This window comes from Hemitrygon akajei, chromosome 7, assembly GCF_048418815.1.
Source record: "Hemitrygon akajei chromosome 7, sHemAka1.3, whole genome shotgun sequence".
Classification (NCBI taxonomy): Eukaryota; Metazoa; Chordata; class Chondrichthyes; order Myliobatiformes; family Dasyatidae; genus Hemitrygon; species Hemitrygon akajei.
The window spans coordinates 179,356,206-179,379,133 of NC_133130.1; the positions used below are offsets into that span (position 1 = coordinate 179,356,206).

At 39.4% G+C, this 22,928-nt stretch overlaps 2 protein-coding genes across 13 annotated transcripts in view; one reads left to right on the top strand and one right to left on the bottom strand.

Annotated features, from left to right (window-relative positions):
• LOC140731229 (volume-regulated anion channel subunit LRRC8A) overlaps positions 1 to 2,700 on the bottom strand; it is a 56,691-nt gene extending 53,991 nt beyond the window's left edge. The window contains exon 1 of one of the 4 annotated variants that reach the window (XM_073052735.1): positions 2,622 to 2,700. Coding sequence is in view for 1 of the 4 variants with exons in the window: in XM_073052733.1 (XP_072908834.1) it covers positions 2,622 to 2,623 (2 nt within the window). In the remaining 3 variants the exon portion in view is untranslated. Of the gene's footprint in view, positions 1 to 2,363; positions 2,495 to 2,621 lie in introns of those variants that run through there. The other 3 variants (XM_073052733.1, XM_073052734.1, XM_073052736.1) reach the window with 3 other exon arrangements.
• Positions 1 to 22,928, top strand: part of LOC140731232 (kynurenine--oxoglutarate transaminase 1-like) — a 156,845-nt gene that overhangs the window by 94,387 nt on the left and 39,530 nt on the right. For 4 of the 9 annotated variants that reach the window (XM_073052746.1, XM_073052743.1, XM_073052744.1 and 1 more), the window contains exons 2-7: positions 8,684 to 8,826; positions 13,540 to 13,598; positions 14,728 to 14,869; positions 16,483 to 16,632; positions 17,568 to 17,654; positions 21,377 to 21,502. In XM_073052746.1, the coding sequence (XP_072908847.1) occupies positions 8,755 to 8,826; positions 13,540 to 13,598; positions 14,728 to 14,869; positions 16,483 to 16,632; positions 17,568 to 17,654; positions 21,377 to 21,502 (636 nt within the window). In that variant the 5' untranslated portion in view covers positions 8,684 to 8,754. Of the gene's footprint in view, positions 1 to 2,568; positions 2,840 to 8,683; positions 8,827 to 13,539; positions 13,599 to 14,727; positions 14,870 to 16,482; positions 16,633 to 17,567; positions 17,655 to 21,376; positions 21,503 to 22,928 lie in introns of those variants that run through there. The other 5 variants (XM_073052749.1, XM_073052748.1, XM_073052741.1 and 2 more) reach the window with 4 other exon arrangements.

Below are 22,928 nucleotides of genomic sequence, written 5' to 3' on the forward strand. Positions count from 1 at the left end.
AACTATGCTCTAAATCAAACACTAGATGAAAAAAAATCATCAGCATTTCAATTCAGGAATAAGCTATATGGCAGATAGGAAACAGCGAGTTTTCAATGACTCTTACTGCAAGGTTTTAATGCAACATAAGTATGAAAAATTAACTTACCCTTTTCAGATTAGGTATTAATTTGTAAAGGACTTTACTGCTTTCAAGTAAAAGTAAAACTGTAAGACATGGGCTGTATTTAATTTTCCCTCGAGGATATCACATTGAGTTTCTGACAAAAGGACTAATTATCAAAATGTTTGAAGGCAGAGTAACTCGTGTTACAACAGAAGGATTCCCAAGAATGAATTCCAAGTAAATTTACTTTTCACAGCTGAAACTCCTATCAGCTCACATGTCAGTGACTCAGACTCATCCCATAGTCACTAGTATATTGACTGGAGCCCAGCTTCTGCTCGTCTTGTGAACCTGTGCCACTAGTTCTTTATCTTAATGGTGACAAATCCAGTCAACATGGTGATGGATACCTGCTGCACAGAATACCCTAATGTCCATGGCTATGGCCACAATCTAACTCATCAACATCTACATGAAGAAGTAAATTGTATCAGTACAGAATAGCTTCATTATTGAACTAGAATTAACTTGAAGAGTTATTAACCGTGGGCAGCAATCACAGTTCAAGTTGATGTTGAATTCAGGTAGCCCATAAATACATCCACTGATGTACATCAAAGAGTGGCAAGAAGCCTGCCTATCGTTAGGGGGAGTGAGTGGATGAGGATGTGGAGAAAAGTTTTTTAGATGAGATTAATAAGACCATAATATATAGGAGCAGAATTAGGCCATATGGCCTATTGAGTCTACTCCGCCATTTCATTATGGCTGATCCAAATTTCCTCTCAGACTCAATCTTCCACTTTCTCCCCATATTCCGTCATGCCCTGACCAAACAAGAATCTATCAACCTTAGCCTTCACAGTTGTCTATTGCAAAGAATTCCAGATTCACCACCCTCTGGCTAAACAAATTCCTCCTCATCTACGTACTAAGAGGGCCCCCATCTATTCTGAGGCCGGGTCCTTTGGTCTTAGACACTCCCATCATAGGAAACACACTCTTCACATCCACTCTATCAAGGCCTATTTGATAGGTTTCAATAATGTAGGATTAGAGTAAACGGCCTGCACCAGACTCTGTACACCAAAGAGTTTGTTTCTATTCCTACTTCAAGTTTTTTAAATAAGTTTATGATACTTAACAGAAACAGTTGCAGCGAGCAGCGATAAACCCAAGAATCACAGGCAGAGAGTAGAGCACAAAGGACACTATTTTTGACTGAGTCAATGCATTAGTGCTTTTCTACTAGACTGTAAACTTTACAAATTCTGTACACAATAAAATCAGATTACTTAGTTACAATGGAAATATGATCATTTGACTAACATAATCCAACTATAACTCAACAAAGGTGAACTATTTCACATAGTAGAATCAACAAAATCTCAAAATAACAGCTCCACACAGAAACTAGATTCCAGTTACCAGAATCATCTAGCAGATCCAAGTCTCCCAATTATCATCAACACCACATATCCAATTTACAGCCAACACTTCACAAAATAAGCATTGTTCCTCTCCAAAGGAGGTGAACAGTATCATCTTTAGTTAACTCATGAAAAGTTTCAGTTGCTGGCTCATGACAATTAAGTGTTCCATTTGATCACTGGCACATTATTTCCCAGAAGAGTCATACCATGTGTTGGTACTTGCTCCTTTCCCCATCAGGAAATGAGCTGTCATTCTATTCCCATCCCTTGATAGGCCAGACTGCTGCCTTGCTCATTCCAGAGGCCAACTCAGTCATTCTATTCCCCAGAGCCCAGGCTGCCAGCCATTCCCAATTCCACCAGTAAGAGTCCAGATTGTCTGCCATTCCCACACCGAGCCCAAACTGACAGCCATCTCTATTTCCTCAGTACATGACCTCCCAGCCAGTCCCATCCCATTCTTCAGTGCCTGGTCTGCCAGCCATTCCTATCCCCACTTCCTCATGCATGGTCTGCCAGCAATTCCCATCTCCATTATGTCAGTACCATTCCATCCTCATTTCCTCAGTGTCCAATCTGCTAACTATTCCCAATCCCATCTCCTCAATGTCTGATCTGCCAGCTATTGCCATCCCCCATTCCCCAGTGCGTGATCTGCCAACTATTCCCACCCCCATTCCCTAATGCCTGATCTCCCAGCCATTCCCACCCCATCCTAATTCCCCAGTGCCCCAGCCAAGGTGCGAGGTGAAACACCTCAATGGATGCCAGCCAGCCAGCCGCCCAGTGCACTGGCTCTAACACAAGAGGGTATAACAGCTCACCTCGCGAGCACTCCTTCCTCCCCCTTCCCGGACGGTCCGGGGCTTCCCTTCCTGTCAGCTCCTTAGGTTAATTCGAGTGGGAATCTTTTCCCCCCCGAACAAAAACATTCCCCCACCCCGCCGGAAGTGGCTCCGGGCGTCAGCCGGAAGAGGCGTAACGTCTCCCTGTCGGAAATTAGCATTTTAAGGCCCACGTTTAAAACAAGAGAAATAAATAAGTGATAAGGATATGAAAAGTAATTTTTCAAAAGAACTCACATAAGATGTTCTAATGTTGGCTAAGATAAACGGTGGATGCCATTGTTCCTCCTTGGTCGGTTCGGCGTACCGGAGGGAACCGGCGAAGCGGCAGGTCCGCCCCGAAGAGGCGTCACATTGCGGTTTCCGCCGAGCTGCCGAGCGCCAGTACCAAACAGAAGCCTTAACAACGGGCGGAGCCTGGCGTTTATACCCAAAGCCGAGAAACCCTTGTGTCAGTAAGTGTTAGGGGATTGTGAAATACACTCAGGGTACTGGAAACAGTGTGTAGGAGTCGTCGAGAGTCAGGGAACGGGTATAGTCAGTAAAATCTGTCGAGGCTCGGACGCATTTAACTTGCATTGTGAGCTGTGTGTGGTTTATTGCTCCAATTCTTATGCAGTTTTATTTAAAATTGGCGCACGATTTATTTTGGAAAGACAGTGCTGAAACCACACTTTGTCTCTCAACAAGAAAGGGCAGGGGAAATAGTATGTGTTTCTTTTCTCATCCGCGATTTCCCTGGGTAGAACACTGCGCATGTTAGAAATCTGAAACTGAAAACAAACTACCAACTGGGGCATACTCATTAAGTCGGGCAGCAACAATCGGCTGGATGAGCGAAGTTAGTATTTTTAAATCAAACTGACATGTTCCACTAGCCTGAAATATGTTTATGGTGTGTTGATTGTGACCCGAGTCCTGACACTTCGCAGAAAGTGGCAGTTGAGTTGTCCTTGAGATGCACTCCTTTTTAACTTTACTGGTAGGGTGGATTATACAAAAATAAATTAGCGCGACAGGTAAGAACATACGGACGTGAAATTTGTTAACTTAGCAGCAGCAGCAGCAGCAGTTCAATGCAATACATAATCTAGCAGAGAAAAATAATAATAAAATAAAATAATAAGTAAATGTATTACGTATATTGAATAGATTTAAATTCGTGCAAAACAGAAATACTGTATATTAAAATAGAAGTGAGGTAATGTCCAAAGATTCAATGTGCATTTAGGAATCGGATGGCAGAGGGGAAGAAGTTGTTCCTGAATTGCTGAGTGTGTGCCTTCAGGCTTCTGTACCTCCCTGATGGATGGTAACAGTGAGAAAAGGGCACGTCCTGGGTGCTAGAGGCCCTTAGTAACGGACGCTGCTTTTCTGAGACACTGCACACTGAAGATGTCCGAGGTACTTTGTAGGCTAGTACCCAAGATAGAGCTGACTAGATTTACAACCTTCTGCAGCTTCTTTCGGTCCTGTGCAGTAGCCCCTCCATACCAGACAGTGTTGCAACCTGTCAGAATGCTCTCCACAGTACAACTATAGAAGTTTCTCAGTGTATTTGTTGACACACCAAATCTCTTCAAAGTCCTAATAAAGTATAGCTGTCTTACCTTCTTTATAACTACATCAATATGTTGGGGCTAGGTTAGATCCTCAGAGATTTTGACACCCAGGAACTTAAAGCTGCTCACTGTCTCCAGTTGTGATCCCTCTATGAGGATTGGTATATGTTCCTTTGTCTTGCCCTTCCTGAAGTCCACAGTCAGCTTTTTCATCTTACTGACATTGAGTACTAGGTTGTTGCTGTGGCACCACTCAACTAGTTGGCATATCTCACTCCTGTATGCCCTCTTGTCACCACCTGAGATTCTACCAACAACATTTGTATCATCAACAAATTTATAGATGGTATTTGAGCTATGCCTAGCCACAAAGTCGTGTATATAGAGAGTAGAACAGTGGGCTAAGCACACACCCCTGAGGTGCACCAGTGTTGATCGTCAGCAAGGATGATATGTTGTCATCAATCCGCACAGATTGTAGTCTTCTGGTTAGGAAGTTGAAGATCCAATTGCACAGGGAGGGACAGAGGCCCAGGTTTTGCAACTTATAGTTAATGGACAGAATAGGTATTTGTGTTGTCCAGGTGGTCTAAGGCCATGTGAAGAGCCATTGAGATTGTGTCTGCCATTGACCTATTGTGATGATAGGCAATGTGCAATAGGTCCAGGCCCTTGCTTAGGCAGGAGTTCAGTCTAGTCATGACCAACCTCTCAAAGCATTTCATCACTGTTGATGTGAGTGCTACCAGGAAATAGTCAATAAGGCAGCCCACATTATTCTTCTTAGGCACTGGTATAATTGTTGCCTTTTTGAAACAAGTGGAAACTTCCACCTATAGCAGTGAGAGGTTGAAAATGTCCTTGAATACTCCTAGTTGGTTGGCACAGGTTTTCAGAGCCTCACCAGGTACTCCATCGGGACCTTCTGCCTTGAAAGGGTTTACTCTCTTTAAAGACAGTCTAACATTGGCCTCAGAGACAGAGATCACAGGGTCATCAGGTGCAGCAGGGATCTTCACAGTTGTCGTTGTGTTCTCCCTTTCAAAGCGTGCATAGAAGGTGTTGAGTTCATCTGGTGAAGCATCGCTGCCATTCATGCTATTGAGTTTCACTTTGTAGGAAGTAATCTCTTGCAGATCCTGCCAGAGTTGCCATGTATCCAATGTCACCTCCAACTTCATTTGAAATTGTCTCTTTGCCCTTGAAATAGCCCTCTGCAAATCATACCTGGTTTTCTGGTACAGGCCTGGGTTGCCAGACAAATTCGAAGTAAAGCAGTAATTTCTTGCAGTCTATTGTGCTGTATTTGGTGTTCATAATGAGGCATCCACTGCAATGGTGAGTCCAAATGCAGATTTGGTGATTGCTTTACAGAGTATGTGCACTTAGTCCATAAGGATCAGGCCATATGAGATTACTGCATTAACAACATGTTACAAAAACAAATCTTAACTGCCCTTACAGAGAAATTTCATTTATTCTATCTCCTCTGCAACCTAGAATCAGAACTATGTTTAATATCATTGGCAGCCGTACAATACAATGCATGAAAAAACTAAAAGAGAGCAAAAGAAAAGGTGAGGTAGTGTACATGAATTCATTGGCCATTCAGAAATTTGATAGCAGAGGGGAAGAAGTGTTTCTGAAATGTTGAGTGTGTGTCTTTAGGCTCCTGTGCTTCCTTCTTGATGATGGCAGTAAGAAGCATGTCCCGGGTGTCGGGGGCCCTTAATGCTGGATACAGCCTTTTTGAGGCATCGCCTTTTGAAGATGCCCTTGATCCTGGGGAGGCTGATGCCCATGATGGAGACAGCTGAATTTGCAACTTTCTGCAGCTTTTTCCAATCCTGTTCAGTGACCTCAACCATACCAGATGGTGATACAGTAGTTAAAATGCTCTCCATGCTATATCTGTAGACGTTTGATAGAGTCTTTGATGACATACCAAATCTTCTCGAACATCTAATGAAATATAGCCACTGCCACTCCTCCTTTGAAATTTCATCAATATGTTGGGCCCAGGATAGTTCTTCAGAGATGTTGCCACTCAGGAATTGAAACTGCTCACCCCTTCCATTGCTGATCATTTGAAGAGACTGGTATATGTTCCCTCAAATTCCTCTTCCTGAAGCTCGCAATCATAGAACATAGAAATCTAAAGCACATTACAGACCCTTCAGCCCACAATGTTGTGTCGTCATGTAACCTACTTTAAAAACTAGAATTTCCCTACCACATAACCCTCTATTTTTCTAAGCTCCATGTACCTAAGAGTCTCTTAAAAGACTCTAATGTATTTGCCTCCACCACCGTCACTGGCAGTGCATTCCGCGCACCCACCACTTTCTGTACCTACTTCCAAGCACCTTAAAACTATGCTCCCTTATGTTAGCCATTTCAGTCGTGGGAAAAATCCACATGATCAATGCTTCTCATCATATACACCTCTATCAGGTCACCTCAGCCTCTGTTGCTCCAAGGAGAAAAGGCTAAGTTCGCTCAACCTATTCTCATAAGGCATGCTCTCCAATCCGGGCAACATCCTTGTAAATCTCCACTGTGTTCTCTTTATAGTATCCACATCCTCCCTATAGTAAGGTGACCAAAACTGAACACAGTACTCTAAGTAGGGTCTGACCAAGGTCTTCTATGAATGTAACATTACCTCACGGCTCATGAACTCAGTCCCATGATTGATGTATGCCAACACACCATACACCTTCTTAACAACACTGTCCGCCTGCGCAGCAGTTTTGAGTGTCCCATGGACATGGACCCCAAGATCTCTCTGATTCTCCACACTGCCAAGAGTCTTACCATTAATATTCTGCCTTAAAATTTGACCTCCCAAAAGGAACCACTTCACACTTATCTGAGTTGAACTCCATTTGCCACTTCTCAGCCCAGTTTTGCTGATGTCCCACTGTAACCTCTGACAACCCTCCATATTATCCACAACACCTCCAGCCTTTGTGTCATCAGCAAACTACCAACCCACCCTTCTGTTTCTTCATCCAGGTAATTTATGAAAGTCACAAAAATGAGGGGTCCTAGAACAGATCCCTGCGGAACACTACTGGTCACTGACCTCCATGCATAATACGGACCTTCTACAACCACCCTTTGCCTTCTGTAGGCAAGCCAATTCTGGATAAACGAAGCAAGGTCTCCTTGGATTCCATGCCTCCAATCAATTCCTTGGTCTCACTGATGTTGTTACTGTGACACCACTCAGCCAGCCAATCTACCTGACTCCTGTACACTACCTCATCACCATCTGAACTTCTGCCAACTATAGTTGTGGCATCAGCAAATTAATAGCTGGTGTTTGAGTTGTGTCTAGTCATACGGTCAAGGGTATAGACAGAGTAGAGCAGTGGGCTAAGCACCTATTGAATGTGCAGGTGTTGATTGTCAGTGAGGAGGGGATGTTACTTCTGCACTTAATGTGTCTCCTGATGAGGAAGTTGACGATCTGGTTGCAGAGGGAGGTAGAGAGGCCTGTGTTTTGGAGCTTGTGGATTATTATTGAGGGTACGATGGTATTGTACATTGAGCTGTTATCAATAAACAGCAGCCTGTCAAAGTTATTATTATTGTCCAGGTGATCCAAGGCTAAGTCAGTGAGATTGCATCCGCTGAAGACGAATTGTAGTGATAGGCAAATTGCAACAGTTCCAGGTCCTTGCTTAGGTGGGATTTGATTCTGGCCATGACAAACTTCTTAAAGCACTTCATCACAATAAATGTGAGTGCAAATGGGTGATAGTTTTTGAGGCAGCTCACCCTGCTCTTCTTGGGTACTGGTGTGATTGTTATGCTTTTGAAGCAGGTGGGAGCTATTGAGTAGTGAGTGATTGAAAATGTTCTTAAACACTCCTGCCAATTAGTTGGCACAAGTTTTCAGTGCCAGATTCACCATTGGGGTCTGACACCTTGCCAAGGTTCACCCTTTTGAAAAATGTTCTGACGTTGGCTTCCAAGACAGAGATCACAGGGTCACCAGATAATGCAGGGATTTGCACAAGTGTAGTTCTTTTCTCCTTTTCAAAGTGTGCATTAAATGTGTTGAGCTCATCAGGGAGGGAGGGATCACAACCATTCATGATGATAGATTTTGCCTTGTAGGAAGTCATCGCCTGCAAACCCTGTCAGAGCTGACATGCATCCAATTCTGTCTCTAACTTGAATCAAATTTGTGTTTTTGCTCTTAAAATAGCCTTCCGTAGGGTGTACCTGGACTTCTTGTATAGTTCTGAATCACTGGTCTTGATTGCCATCAATCTAGCCCTCAGCAGACTGCGAGTCTCCTGGTTTATTCATGGCTTTTGGTTTGGGTATGGACTGTATGTTCTCAAAGGCACACACTCATCCACACAGGTCTTGATGAAACCAGTGACGAAGATTATTATTCAGATGAATTTCTGAATATTGTTGAGTCTACCGATTCAAAGCAGTCCTGTGTTTCTCCTCTTCCCTTGACCATGCCTTTGTGGTTCTCACCATTAGTGCTGCAGTCCTCGGTCCCTGCTTGTGACCGCCAGGTGACCAAGACCAACTTGGTTTTTTTTCTAATGAAAGATTTCTGGCCTGATACATTAACTGCTTCTCTTTCTACAGAGGCTGTCTGACTGGTTCCTGCATTTTCTGTGTTTGTGATTTCCAGCATCAGCAGTTTTTAAAACATTTTCTATAATTATAAGGCTGCTTAGCATATTGTACTTTCATTTTTGACAGATGATGATCAGAAGGCTCCAAGAATTGTAGCAGTACCTTTCTGGTTCCTATTTACCCAGAAGATAGGAGATATGCTTAGAGGACTGGCACAATTGATCAAAAGAAATAACCCTTTGATCAACAACATTTTAAATAACCAGAAGGTGAATAAACCTCTTTGTGTAATTACTCTTTTGTGCTCTCTAAAGAAATAAAGGAAGGAAGCATTCCTTGTTTTGTGCATAAATGCAGTGACTAATGTTAAGGAAATATGGCAGACATTTTTGTTTGGAGCTGTCTCCCACAGGAAAAAATTACAGATAATTTGTTTATGGTGTTATTTTAGAAGAATGTTTGGAAATCCAGAGAAAGTTCCCTCCGTTCATGATGGTCAAGATTAATGGTCAGGTAGTTAAAGTTAAATGTCTCAATGCCAAACTATACAGCAGGAATATTATAACAAATATGTACATGACAATTTGTGCAAGCTTAGGTTGGCACAAAATTGAAACAACTGGCTGTGCATTTGAAGTAGGTAATGCTTTAAGACGAGGGCTCCTAACCTTTTTTATGCCAACGACCAATACCATTAAGCAAAAGATCTGTGTTCCCAGGTTGGGAATTCCTTTTCTTGTATCTCAACTTCAGCAGTCTAGATATCTATCCTTCATTTCCTGCAATCCATTCTTTTCAATGCTTTCTTTCATAATGCTTCCCTTATTTACTCAATGTTTTATCCCTTTGGCAACCATCATGTGTAGGCTGGATTTAATTGTAGCACACCAGCAGATGACACCAAAAGATTTGGTTCAGGTCACTACATATCTTGAACATAGAACATAAACTTGGTTTAATGCAACTCTCCCATAGTTTTACAGGATTTCAAATTAGATCTTGTCTGCCAATTCAGAAAGGAAGTATTAATCCTTCGATTGATACTGTTACATGCTGTTTGTGGAAAATTTTATTCACATCTTAGTTTCCATGTTTGTTCATATAAATATGTCAATGAGTTATCCTTAAAAGTAATTTATTAACTGTGAAGTACCTTGGAATATCGGAGGGGGGGGGGCGTGAGAGAAGCATTATAAAAATGGGATAGTTTTCAGACATTGAAAACTTACTAAGGATAGTTAAAGCTTGTTGAGACTTTTTTAATTTTCATGTTGTATTGTAAATTATAAGGAAGATGTAAATTGACAGGTGGAATGAACGTGCACACAGCAGCTGAAATTTAACGTGCTATATTCTGGTAGGATGAAAAGAGACAGCTTAATCTGGAGGGCGCAATGTAAAAAGGCTATAGGAGTCAAAGGAGTTGGGGGCATATGCATAGAAAATATTGAAAATTATAGCAGGTTGGGAAAGCAAGTTCTTAAAAAAAAAAGCACCAGAATATTGGATTTGGTAAATGGGGGCAAAGAGTACAAGAGAAAAAACATGATTAACTTCATAAGATATTCAATTGCAACTTAAATATTTTATTCAGCTGTAGGCACCACATTTTTAAAAAAGAGAGTGTAAGTCTTTGAGAATGCAATTGAGATTTACTGGAATTATTCTATGGACAGAAGATTCTGATGGTTTAGGTAGACAGGATAATCTGGGGTTTTTGGCCTAAAAAAAGGTATCCTATTGAATTGTTTAAAATTGCGAAATATTTAGGAAGAATAGAAAAGAATGGAAAAGAACTCTTCCCTTGGTGGAAAGATCAAAAACCAAAAGACCTGTGTGAAATTGAAATAAGGAGGAAAAATTTACATGTTGTGTATTTAGCATGTGGCACGCATTGCCAGGCTGTAGTTCAGGCAGATTCAGTTGCAGCACTCAGAAAGGAGCTGGATAAGTACTAGAGTGAAAAAAATGATTGCAGGACTTTGGGAACTGGTTAAGGGATTTGGGGATGGGAAACAAATTCGGCCAACATCAATATTACATAAACACATACATTTTTAAAGAAACTTTAGCTCAATGATTACATTCCATATAAGCTTCCTGTCATCTTAATCCCATTTAACTTAATGTTTCTTTCATTTATTTTATTGCAATAGACATTTGGAGTTATTAACAACTACGTTATATTTATGAATCCTGTTAAAGAAGTATCCTTAAGTCCATCCCAGTCTTCCTTCTATACTACTGTTGCAAAATTGAAAATTTATTTTAGATAGTCTATAGTAGATCCAGGCTTCTAGTAATATGGAAACTGGAACTATGGATAGCTCTGCAAATGTGATTTTACCCAAGGTTTCAGATACAGTTGCAAGAAAAAGTTTGTGAACCTTTTGCAATTACCTGTTTTTCTGCATTAATTACTCTTAAAATGTGGTCTGATCTTCATCTGTGCCACAATAATAGATAAACACAATCTGCCTAAACTAATAACACATAAACAATTGTACTTTTCATGTCTTCATTGAACATATTGTTTAATCATTCACTGTCCAGGCTGGAAAAAGTATGTGAACCCTTGTATTTAATAACTGGTGGAACCTCCTTTAGCAGCAATAACCTCCACCAAATGTTTCCTGTAGCTACTGATCAGACTTGCATAAAGGCAAGGAGGAATTTTAGACCATTCCTCTATACAAAACTCTTTCGGTTCATCAATATTTCTGGGATACTTTACATGAGCAGCTCTCTTCAGGTCATGTCAGAGCGTCTTAATTGGATTAAGGTCTGGAATCAAACATGGCCATTTTGAAACCCAATTTTTTTTCTTTTTAAACCATTCTGTATTTGGTATATTCTTGTGTTCAGATCATTGTCTTGTTCCATCATCCAACTTCTATTAAGCTTCAGGTGATGGACCACTACCCTGACATTCTCCTGTAAAATGTCTTGATACAATTTTGAATTGTTGTTCCCTCAAAGACTGTAAGCTGTGCAGTTCCCTTTTTCCTCCAAACATAGTGGTATGCATTTTTGCCAAAAAGTTCAACTTTTGTCTCATCTGTCCACAGAACATAGTCTTGTGGAACATCTTGTGGTCTTTTGCAAACTTAAGATATGCAGCAAGACTGCTTCAGCAACACAACATCACAGCTGCAACTTTGAGGAATAGCCTGTCAAAACTCAAAGTGCAATAAAATATGACTGATAGAAAAATTGTTATCTACAAAATCCAATGTAGTGACTGCAAAAAGTACTACATTGCTCAAACAGGAAGAAACATATCGACCAGGCTACACAAGCATTAGCTAGTGAGCAGAAGGCACAGCCCACTCTTGCTGGTATCACCTCATGAAGACGAAGAAGGACACCATTTCAACTGGATGACAGCCAGAGTCTTGACTCAGGCAAGAACGAGAATTTCTCGAAGCATGGTTCTCTACAGAAGGATCCATCAACGAACACATCGAAATAGATCCAGTATGTGAACCCTTGCAGAGAAAGGAGAAACGACGACGTCAACAATCAATGAATCACCAGTAATCTTGGCATCTGGATGGTGAAGCACGCACTTCCAACGGACCTCCCTTGAGGCTAGCCAATTAAGAATCTTCTACTGTTAAACTGTTCAGTGTTTTGAACCAGCCACCAGATCACAATGTCTAATCAATATCCATTCGGACTCTGGAGTACATACGCCTGCATTCTGAGGAGACAACACCCTCAACTGAGCACTGATGATGGCTTCTCAGTTGGAGCCAAAACGTTTGCAAACAGTTTGCCAAGCTTGGTGATCAACCAAAACTTCCAAATAGCCAACCTGAGCTACCAATATTCTGCAAAGTGCTGCAGTTTGTTTTGGACAGCAGTGGTGTCCTTCCATGAACACTATTCTTGTTCAGTGTTTTTCTTATAGTAGATACATTAACAAGTTCTAGAGATTTCTGCAGGTTTTTTGTTGTTACCCTTGGGTTCCTTTTCATATCCTTCAGCATTGCACGTTGAGCTCTTGGTGTGATCTTTGCAAGATGCCCACTCCAAGGGAGAGGAGCAACAGTACTGAATTTCCTCCATTTGTAGACAATTTCTCTTATGAACACCAAGGTCTTTAGAAATACTTGTTTAACTTTTTCCAGCTTCATGCATCCCTACAATTCTTCTTCTAAGGTCCTTTGAAAGTTGTTTTGATCAAAACATGATACACATAAAGAGATCTTTCTCAAAAAGAGCAGACTTTGTCAGTAACCTGACTTTGTGTGTCCTTTTTTAATCAGGCAAGGCATCCCACACCTGCAATCTCTTCTCATTAATTGGAACACCTGATTCCAAATCACTTTTGTAAAACTCCAGAGGTTCACATACTTATTTGAGCTTGGACTGTGATTGTTTAAATAGTATACATAGTATTGTTGAGATGTGCAATTGTGTGTTATCAGTGTAAGCTGATTGTGTTTGTCTATTATTGTGACTTAGATGAAGATCAGATCACATTTAATCAATAATTAATGCAGAAAACCAGATAATTGCAAAGGACTCAGAAACTTTTTCTTGCAACTGTATCTTCACTGTTGTGGAATTCGACAATTTTAGAAATGCATGTCTGTTATTTTGCGCTTGTTAAATTATTTTTATTTAAGTTGCTTTTTTAGAGAATTATTAAACTGCATCTTTTGTGTCTTTATCCAAGTTAGACCATTATTTTAGGGGTTGCCTTATTTAGCCAAAAGCACTACCTTGTTTTTTACATAGAAATACTTAAGTTACATGTTTATCAAAGTCTTGTATTTTGCTTGCCTTCCTCACTATTAACAAGTTATTTAATTTATGGAATGTTTGGTTTATTAAGATGCCTGAGCTTTTTTCTAGAGACTTGTGTATGGCTGTACACAATGTATAACCTTTAAGTGACACAACATTAAATCCTATTTGTATGATTCTGACTTATTTGATTATTGTAAATAAAATCTAGTCTCTTCTTTATTCAGGTAACAATGTCCTTACAGAAACATTCGCGGAGAATTGAAGGTTTGGACAAGAATGTTTGGTAAGTTGATGGGAATGATTTCCTGAATACAAATAGGCATCAACAAACCTTGCCTGCTCCTGAATTGCAAACTGCCAGGCTGATCAACACTTCAATTCATTAACCCACACCACCACTACATATACATCACTCAGCGCCACTTTATGCATGTACAATCAGTCTATGTATAGTATATAACTTTTTCTTGTATGTTGTACTTTGTAGGATTGCTTTTATTTTTATATTTCTGTTTTTTTGTTTTTATTTATGTTCTTTATGCTTATTTTGTTTTTTTTTGCACAATCATTTCGTTCTCGTTTATATTCACGTACTGAGGAATGACAATAAGCAATCTTGAATCTCAGTGAATGAAGTACCATGTGGAAACATATTACTATTGTCAGAAAATAAATTCGTAAAGTTTGAATTAAGTTTATTATCTGAGTACATATATGTCATCATATACAACCCTGAGATTCATTTTCTTCTGGGCATACTCAATAAATCCAATTACCATAATGGAATCAATGAAAGACCACACCAACAGGGCGGACAGCCAATATGCAAAAGACAACAAACTGTGCAAATACAAAAAGAAAGAAAAATAAAGAAATTATAATAATATATAAGTAAGCAATGAATATTCAGAACATGAGATGAAGAGTCCTTGAAAGTGAGTCCATTGTTTGTGGGATCAGTACAGTTATGGGGAAGTACAGTTGAGTGAGGTTATCCTCTCTGGCTCAAGAATCCTCAAAACATTTTTAATTAATAGTAATTTTATTCCTGTTTCAGTATTTTTACAGTTTTAGAGTTTAATTTTTTTCAAGTGAAGTTTTAAAAAATAGTATGTGTCACTGGCAACATATCTCCCAAGAACAATTAGAGTGCCCCCATGTGGACAGTTTGCCTTTAGGTCGATTTGCCTTTAGAGGAACACAAATAAAGGAAATCCTGTTGCCCAGTGTAAGGAAGAGGTTTGATTACCAGGACTACTCTTGAACTGTTAGCTATCAATTGTAAAGCATATTTGATGTGAGTTACTTGTTCTGCCTCCCCCATAGCAGGGCGTTTTGCATACGTCCAGGGAGAGAGGTGAGGAAATTACTAAAAAAATTTCTGATGTGCATTTATTTTCCACCATTTTTAGGGTAGAATTTACTCAGCTTGCTGCTGAATATTCTGTTGTCAACCTGGGACAAGGATTTCCTGACTTTTCGCCTCCAAACTTTGTAAAAGAAGCTTACACAAGGGCCATAAATGGTGACCTGAACCAGTATACCAGTGCTTTTGTGAGTATTTATTCCTGACAATGTAGCATATCATAGGAACATTCAGTCCAGTGAAGAGTTAGTTACCTTCAAGAGAGGCTTTATAGTACATTTTGAGATGAGCAAAAGGAATGTTTGAAGATATTCTACTTCAATGAAACAACTATTTCTTGGTATTAATTCCAATTAACAGCAAATAATCTAAGTAATAGAATTCTCCACAACATTTTCAGTGCACCAAGTAAAAATGAAAAAGGTAAGATAGTTGCAAAGGCCTTCCCTTGATATGTATTTTTGTTTCTTGCCAGCTAGTGCTGCTGATGCATTCATATTCTGTGTTATCCATTATGAAATAGGAATGGCTGGTGACCACAAGCATCAATAAAATTTATTCTAGAATCAACAGGGAGAGAGTATCTCACTTTCCTCTCTACTCTCTTTTCCATCTTATACTCTTCTCCAATTGTGTAATAGACAATGGCACATGACAGGAAAATATGAGGAAATCCAGTTGACCTCAGCATGTGGATGGGAAGAGGGATTCCCTCATTTTCTTTTTTGCTTATTATTATCTTTTCCCCGGAACGTGTATCTGAATAGTAGGGCATTGCAATTCAGTTACATGCTGACACTTGGTTTTACAAATAAAGAAGGCTAATCATTTGGACTTCATGCAGAAAAGTTAATAGAAACAATCAGTACCTATAGTATAGTAAAGATGTGGAGAGGGGAGCGGAAAAAGTTGAATGTTTGCACTCTGTTTTCAGTTCACCATCATAATTTTTTATTTTCTAGCCCTCATTTCTACTTGGAGCCATGTGTATAGTATAGTGAAATGCCTGGTTGGTGATCACATTCTGAATACGATTGGGGCATATGTTGATTTAAAAAAAACTTAGAATTGGATATTTTATTTTTTATGGCAGCAGACCAGAAACCCAGATAACACAAATTTAAGGCTGGGCAGCTGTGAAACCTGGTCATTTATGAATTGAAATGAAATTAAACAATTATGAAACCTGAGTTCTAAAATCTTCCTAATTCATTCTCTTCAGTCAGACCTTGTCCCACATAGTCTAGCCCACATGTAATGTATTACATTTTGTGGTTGATTTTGAGATTTCTTTTGAAGTTATTTAGTAAATAGTAAAATTTAACACTGCTAGTGATAAGCACAAATAATTTTTGTTTGGCCAAAGCTGTCTACATCCTGAACGAATTAAACACTCTAAGATGGCTCTTGAATGCAGCCTTTCTTCCCCTTTTAACAATAGCTTTATACATATTATAACCCTAATTTAAAAATAATGCTGGTACTCCCCAACAAACACCCAGCTTATATACAATCTGTGTGTATGAACAAAGATTATAGAGACCAGCAGTACAGAAATGCTAGTTGCTGCAGGGTTGCAGGCAACTTCTTTTGCTTGGGAATTCAGTTCGCAGCCACAGTTCTGATTTGCAAATTGTTCCAGTTATAAACAGTTCAAAGGGACAGAATCCTTGTGTAACCTGCCAATGAGCTATGGTTATCCAATTTAATATTAATCTTTTCATTCATAAGTTTAATTAAAATATATTAGCTTTACACTTCATACCTTATTCTCTTTCCCTTGTTTCTCAACACCTTCCAGGGTCACCCGCCACTGGTGAAGATGCTGGCGAAGTTCTTTGGGAAATTAATGAACCGAGACATTGATCCATTTAATGAAATGCTAGTGACAGTTGGGGCATATGAGGCCCTATTCTGTTTCTTCCAGGCTCTAATTGATGATGGAGATGAAGTAGGTGAACATTGCTGATGCTACAGCAAAATATTGTGTTGTAATTGAATTTAATTCAGTTCATTGGTTTGAAGACTGCTATTATGACAATGTATTTGAACTTCTGTAAAAATTGTATATCTTGTAATCAGTATGCAATGTCATTTTCTTTTAATCAAGTGCATTTTTAAATTTTTTAACTTTCTGGGGAGCCCTAATTGGAACACCTTTTGGAGCTTGATCCTATGAGGAAACAGAAGGTTCTTATATCCTACCAGTTCAATTGTCTCCACTTGTGAATTAACCCAGTTCCTTTATCAAAAGCAGCAGTGAAATGCAACATAGAAGCCTATGTGGTAAATGTCTGAAGACTTCAATTTAAAAAATATCTTGAGTGATTCAATATCCTCTCAATCTTGGTTTTTTTTTAAAGGACTTTTTTCTTTTGCAGTGCAGCCAATGACATTCATAGATCTAGTAAATGAATTTTTAAGTGCCAGCGGATAGTTATGTTTATATGTGTTTCAGGTGACCAAATATTAGCAGCTGTTAGTCTCTCCAAATCTGTTGGTTGTAACAATGAAGGTTGTCTATAATCGGTAACTTGTTTAAACATCTTTGTGGGATTATTATAAGATAGTTTCAATCCAATTTTCATAATAATTGCTAACATAAAAAGGTGATGCTGAATGATCCAGTGAAAAGTAAATAAACTACTTGTACATTACCACAGAAAACAAGTTTAAAAACTCAGATATTGTTCTGCAGCTCGTTTAATGACTCACTAAAAATGCATCATCATTCAACCAAACTGACAGGGAGGATTGGATATATTTCCTAGCTGATGCTGAACATAGTGATCTTGGAATCAGCTGGCTGGTAGCTGCAATATAAAGTAAGGTATTTAGCCAGGGTTCCTATTTATAATTGAACTAATTTACTCTGTTTCAATGCAGGTGATTATTGTTGAACCTTACTTTGACTGTTATGAACCCATGGTTCGAATGGCAGGTGGAAAGCCAGTGTTTATTTCCTTACATCCGGTGAGTTTGTGAAGCCAGATCAGAATGTTGTAATTGACACTAGTTTGAATGATAGTACAATTCATATCATTTATTTAATTCCTGACTTTCCATAATATTTTATTGATAACTAAATCATATCTGTTCACAAAAGTAACCTATGACAGATCTCGAAGTACTTCGAAATTGATGTACAATTAAATCAGAATTTTAGAATATTCTGTTTGTATAGAAAATATTTCCTATGTAAAAATATTTTCTATTTTTAAATGTACTTTTAGAGATACAGTATGGTAACAGGACTTTCTGGCCCAATAAGCCTGTACTACCCACTTACACCTGTGTGACTAATTTAACTGAGAGGAGACTGGAGTTGCCAGAGGAAACTCACATGGTCATGGAGAGAATGTACAAATTCCTTACAAATAGCAGTGCAGTTGAACCCAGATCACTGGCACTGTAACAGTGATAGTGCTAACTGCTACACTACTGTACCACACCAATATATCCAGTATGAACAGGCCATACAATGGACCTATACTCTGGACCGCACAACCTGGTGGAGCAGGACCACTAAAGGAGCGTATGCAGCAGAAATCAGAAGCACCGCAGAGGCTCAGAGGAAACGCACCGCGCGCAAGGCTCGAGCTACCTCCACTTCCACTGCAGCACCTACCCTCATGTGTCCCACATGTGGGCGAGCTTTCAGGGCCTGGATTGGCCTCACCAGTCACCTCTGGACCCACAGTCACAAACCCTCCACCTGACAGAAGTCGTGGTCGTCTTCGACTCTGAAGGATGAACAACAACAACGACAACACCATGGTCCATAATAATGATGCTCTACCAATGTTAGCCACAATTGACTTATGCACCTGGGCTTGACTTTCTTTAAAAAGTCTTATTTTTAAAGAGGATGCCAACATTTTCTCAAAGAGAAAGAAGTATTCTAAAGGCAGGATGACACAACCATGGCTAACGAGAAGTCAAAGCCAACATAAAAGTCAAAGAGACTGCATATAATAGAGCAAAACTTAGTGGGAAGTTAGAGAAAGTTTAAAAACCAACAGAAGGCAACTAAAAACTCACTAAGAAGATAAAGATGGAATACAAAAGTAAGCTATCCAATATTATTAAAGAGGATACCAAATGTTTCTTCAGATACAGAGAGTGTAAAAGAGAGGCGAGAGTGGATATTGGACCGTTGGAGAGAACAATGCTGGAGAGGTAGCAATGGAGGACAAGGAAATGGTGGACAAAAATTATTAAGTATTTTGCATCATTCTTCACTGTGGAAGTCACTAGCAGTATGGTAGAAGTTCCAAGTGTTGGGGTAATGAAATGTGTGAAGTTAGCTTTAGTAGAAAGATGGTTCTTGGGAAACTGAAAGGTCTGAACCTGGACCAGATGGTGTACACCTCAGAGTTCTGAAAGAGGTGACTGAAGAGATTGCGGAGGCTTTAGTAATGATCTTTCAAGAATCACTAGATTCAGGAATGGTTCCAAAAGTCTGGAAAATAGCAAATGTCATTCCACTCTTCAAGAAAGGAGAGAGGCAGAAGAAAGGAAACTATAGGCCAGTCAGTCTGACCTCAGTGGTTGGGAAGATGTTGGAGTCAATTATTAGCGGTGAGATCTCAGGATACTTGGAGGCACGTGATAAAATAAGCTGTAGTCAGCATGGTTTCCTCAAGGAGAAATCTTGCCTGACAAATCAGTTGGAATTCTTTGAAGAAATAACAAGTAAGCTAGACAAAGGAGAATAGGTTGATGTTGTGTACTTGAATTTTCAGAAGTCATTTGACAAGGTGCCACACATGAGGCTGCTTAACAAGCTATGAGCCTGTGGTATTACAGGAAGGATTCTGACATGGATAAACAAGCGGGTGATTGGCAGGAGGCAAAGAGTTGGAATAAAGGGAGCTTTTTCTGGTTGGCTGCCGCTGACTAGAGGTGTTCCACAGGGGTCTGTGTTGGGACCAATTCTTTTTACGTTATATGTCAATGATTTGGATGATGGAATTGATACACTATAAGAGAGGTGGAGGGGCAGGTAGCTTTGAGGAAGTAGGCTACAGAAGGACTTAGATTAGGAGAATGGGCAAAGAAATGGCAGATAGAATACAGTGTTGGAAAGTGTACGGTCATGCACTTTGGTTGAATAAATGAAAGGGTTGACTATCTTCTAAATGGAGCGAAAGTACAAAAAATTGAGATGCAAAGGAAGGGACTTGGAGTCCCTGTGTTGGATTCCCTAAAGGTTAATTTACAGGTTGAATCTGTGGTGAGGAAGCCAAATGCAATGTTAGCATTCATTTCAAGAGGACTAGAATGTAAAAGCAAGGATATAATGTTGAGACTTCATAAAGCACCTGTGAGGCCAGATTTAGAGTATTGTGAGCAGTTTTGGACCCCTTATCTTAGAAAGGATGTGCTGAAACTGGAGAGGGTTCAAAGTCCTGCCGAGGAGTTTTGACCAGAAATGTTGACTGTGCTTTTTTTCCATAGATGCTGCCTGGCCTGCTGAGTTCCTCCAGCTTTTTATGTGTGTTGCTAGGGTTCAAAGGACATTCATGAAAATGATTCCAGGATTGAACAGATTGTCATATGATGAGCATTTGAAGGCTCTGGGCCTGTATTCACTAGAATTCAGTAGGATGAGGGGGTAACCTCATTGAAACCTATTGAATGGTGAAAGGCCTTGATAGAGTGATGTGGAGAGGATGTTTCCTGTGGTGGGAGAGTCTAAGACCAAAGGACATGGCTTCAGAATAGAGGGGCATCCTTTTATGATGAAGATAAGGAGGAATTTCTTTAGCCAGAGAGTGGTGAATTAGTGGATTTCATTGGTACAGTCAGCTGTGGAGGCAAAGTCTTTATGTATATTTAAGACAGAAGTTGATAGATTCTTGATTGGTTAGGGCATGAAGGGATATGAGGAGAAAACAGGAGATGGGGTGAAGAGGAACATTGGATCTGGCATGATGAAATGATGGAGCAGGATCAATGGGCCAAATGTCTTAATTCTGCTCCTGTATCTCATAACTTATGGTCTTATTAACTGAGCATTTTCTGAAAAGTTGGCTTGAAATATAGCAGGAAATATACAGCAGATTTAGTGAGTTAGCTGCTGACGAAGTTCGTCAGAGCAGGTTGTTATTCTTTTTCCTTTGTGGCACAAGACATGTTAGACAGAACTGCAACTAAATTCAAAATTATTCTTGTGGCATTTGTTTTCAAGCATCTTTTGTACTTACAGTGTGTTGTGGGGATGTGCGAAAAGCTCGGTCTGTGACTATCTCTTTTCTATTAATGTAAATTGTGGTTGATAAAACATTGTATTCCCCCAGCATCAGTCCCACAAGCATTTTAGTAACTTATCAGTGATGACATGATTAAATTTGAATACTCTGATTATTGTGACTAAGATTAAATAGGACTATACAGAATTGAGGATTGACATTGAGTTAGTACTTGCTTTTTATCTTCAGATCATCATGTTTGTGAATTTAGTGTCTGAATGTCTACTTAAAACCTTTGGCATGGTCATGGATATCTCAATTTATATCTTTGAACAAGAAAAGTACTTTATGCAATTTAATACCACTATCTGTTCAAGTAACTTCTGTAAAATCCTTTTCAGAGTAGCTGATTCAAGAATTAAATACTACCCATGGAGCATATGAGTGGTTAGGAATTCCTGTTGACCAGACAAAATTTGAAGGTTGTGTATTGTTTTCCAGAAACCAGCATCTGGAAGGTTAATGACTAGTGCTGACTGGATTTTGGATCCTGTTGAATTAGCAAATAAATTCAACAAAGGTACAAAAGCAATTGTCATCAATACCCCAAACAACCCTCTTGGCAAGGTAAGAGTAAAGGAGAACTGTATAGTTATAGATTGCCAGACAGCAGGTGCTAGTGATTAAGATTTACTTAATATTTGTAGATTTGAATTCAAATCCTAGAGTCTATCTACTAAAGCACTATCAACAATCTTAGGGATACAATACTTCATCTTTGAGTTCTGAGGAAGGGCCTCAGTCTAAAACAATGACTTTATTCCTTCCCATTGATGCTACCTAATGTGCTGAGTTCCTCCAGTATGTTGTGTGTGTTACTCTGGATTTCCAGCATCTGCAGAATCTCTTGAGTTTATAATACTACATCTTTGCTAATGTCTGAGGCAAACATCTGTTTGACGGATGGTTGACATTATAAGCTGTTTTAATTATAAAGTCTGTTAATTGGATAAGCTGCTTTTCAAATATTTTGTGTAAGTGCAGATATAGAGGAAGTAAGCCAGGTCAAGCAGGATTAGTGCATGAGGGAATGGGGAGCAGTTGACATTTGGGGAAGAGAGAAGATTTACCTTCTTGACAAATCTGGCAAAATTTACAAGAATCCTTTGGAGTGATCTATTTACACTGGACAACATTTTTTTTCCCCAGAAGGCTTGCTTCCTTGGAATTTGTTTGTGGTTATGATAGACCACTTGAAGTTGTACACAAAAATAATTTCAGAGTACTTGTATTATGTAGGAATTTGGAGAAACAAATTATTTTTTTATTGAATCTAATGCGTTTATTTGCATTTTTGCAATAGTTCAACTAAGCTAAAAATGTTTTGTTGATGATTTTCATTCATACTCAGTTTCTGAGGCTTCTCGCTTAAGTGTCCAACAATAATAAGCCAGCATTGATGGATTCCTGTTGCCCCGATACCATTTCTGCAACAGCGCCAAGATTTGCAGGGAGGAAATCTAAATGGGAATGTAGAAAATGAATTTTTAGTGACATGTTGCACTTCATGGTTTTATATGCTTGAAGCATGTTGTCAACCAGTTGCACCTAGTTTGGTGCTCTGTAGTTGCAAAGGAAATTTTCAACAACATCCTTGAATGACTTCCATGTGATTTTCTGTGGTCCCAATAGAAGTTCTTCAATTTGCCTGTCGTTGGTGACCTGTTAGATTTGTGGACCAACAAAAATACCTTCCTTAATCTTTGTATCAGTTATTCTGGGAAACATGTGCGTCAAATATCGAAATCTTTCACCTTCCTTGTTCATTGTTTTCACAAACATTTTTCATAAGCCCCAATTTTATATGAAGAGGCAAAAATAATTTTGCTGAACCTACAAGTGGCTTATGTGCCCCACTTTTCTGCCTTGGAACCAACTGCTTACGGAGTGGCCAGTCCTTTATAATGTAATGAGATTCTTTAGCTTGTCTGTCCTATTTGCAAATGAAACAACAGTACTTGGTGTATCCAAGCAGCATTCCCTGTAGCAGTGC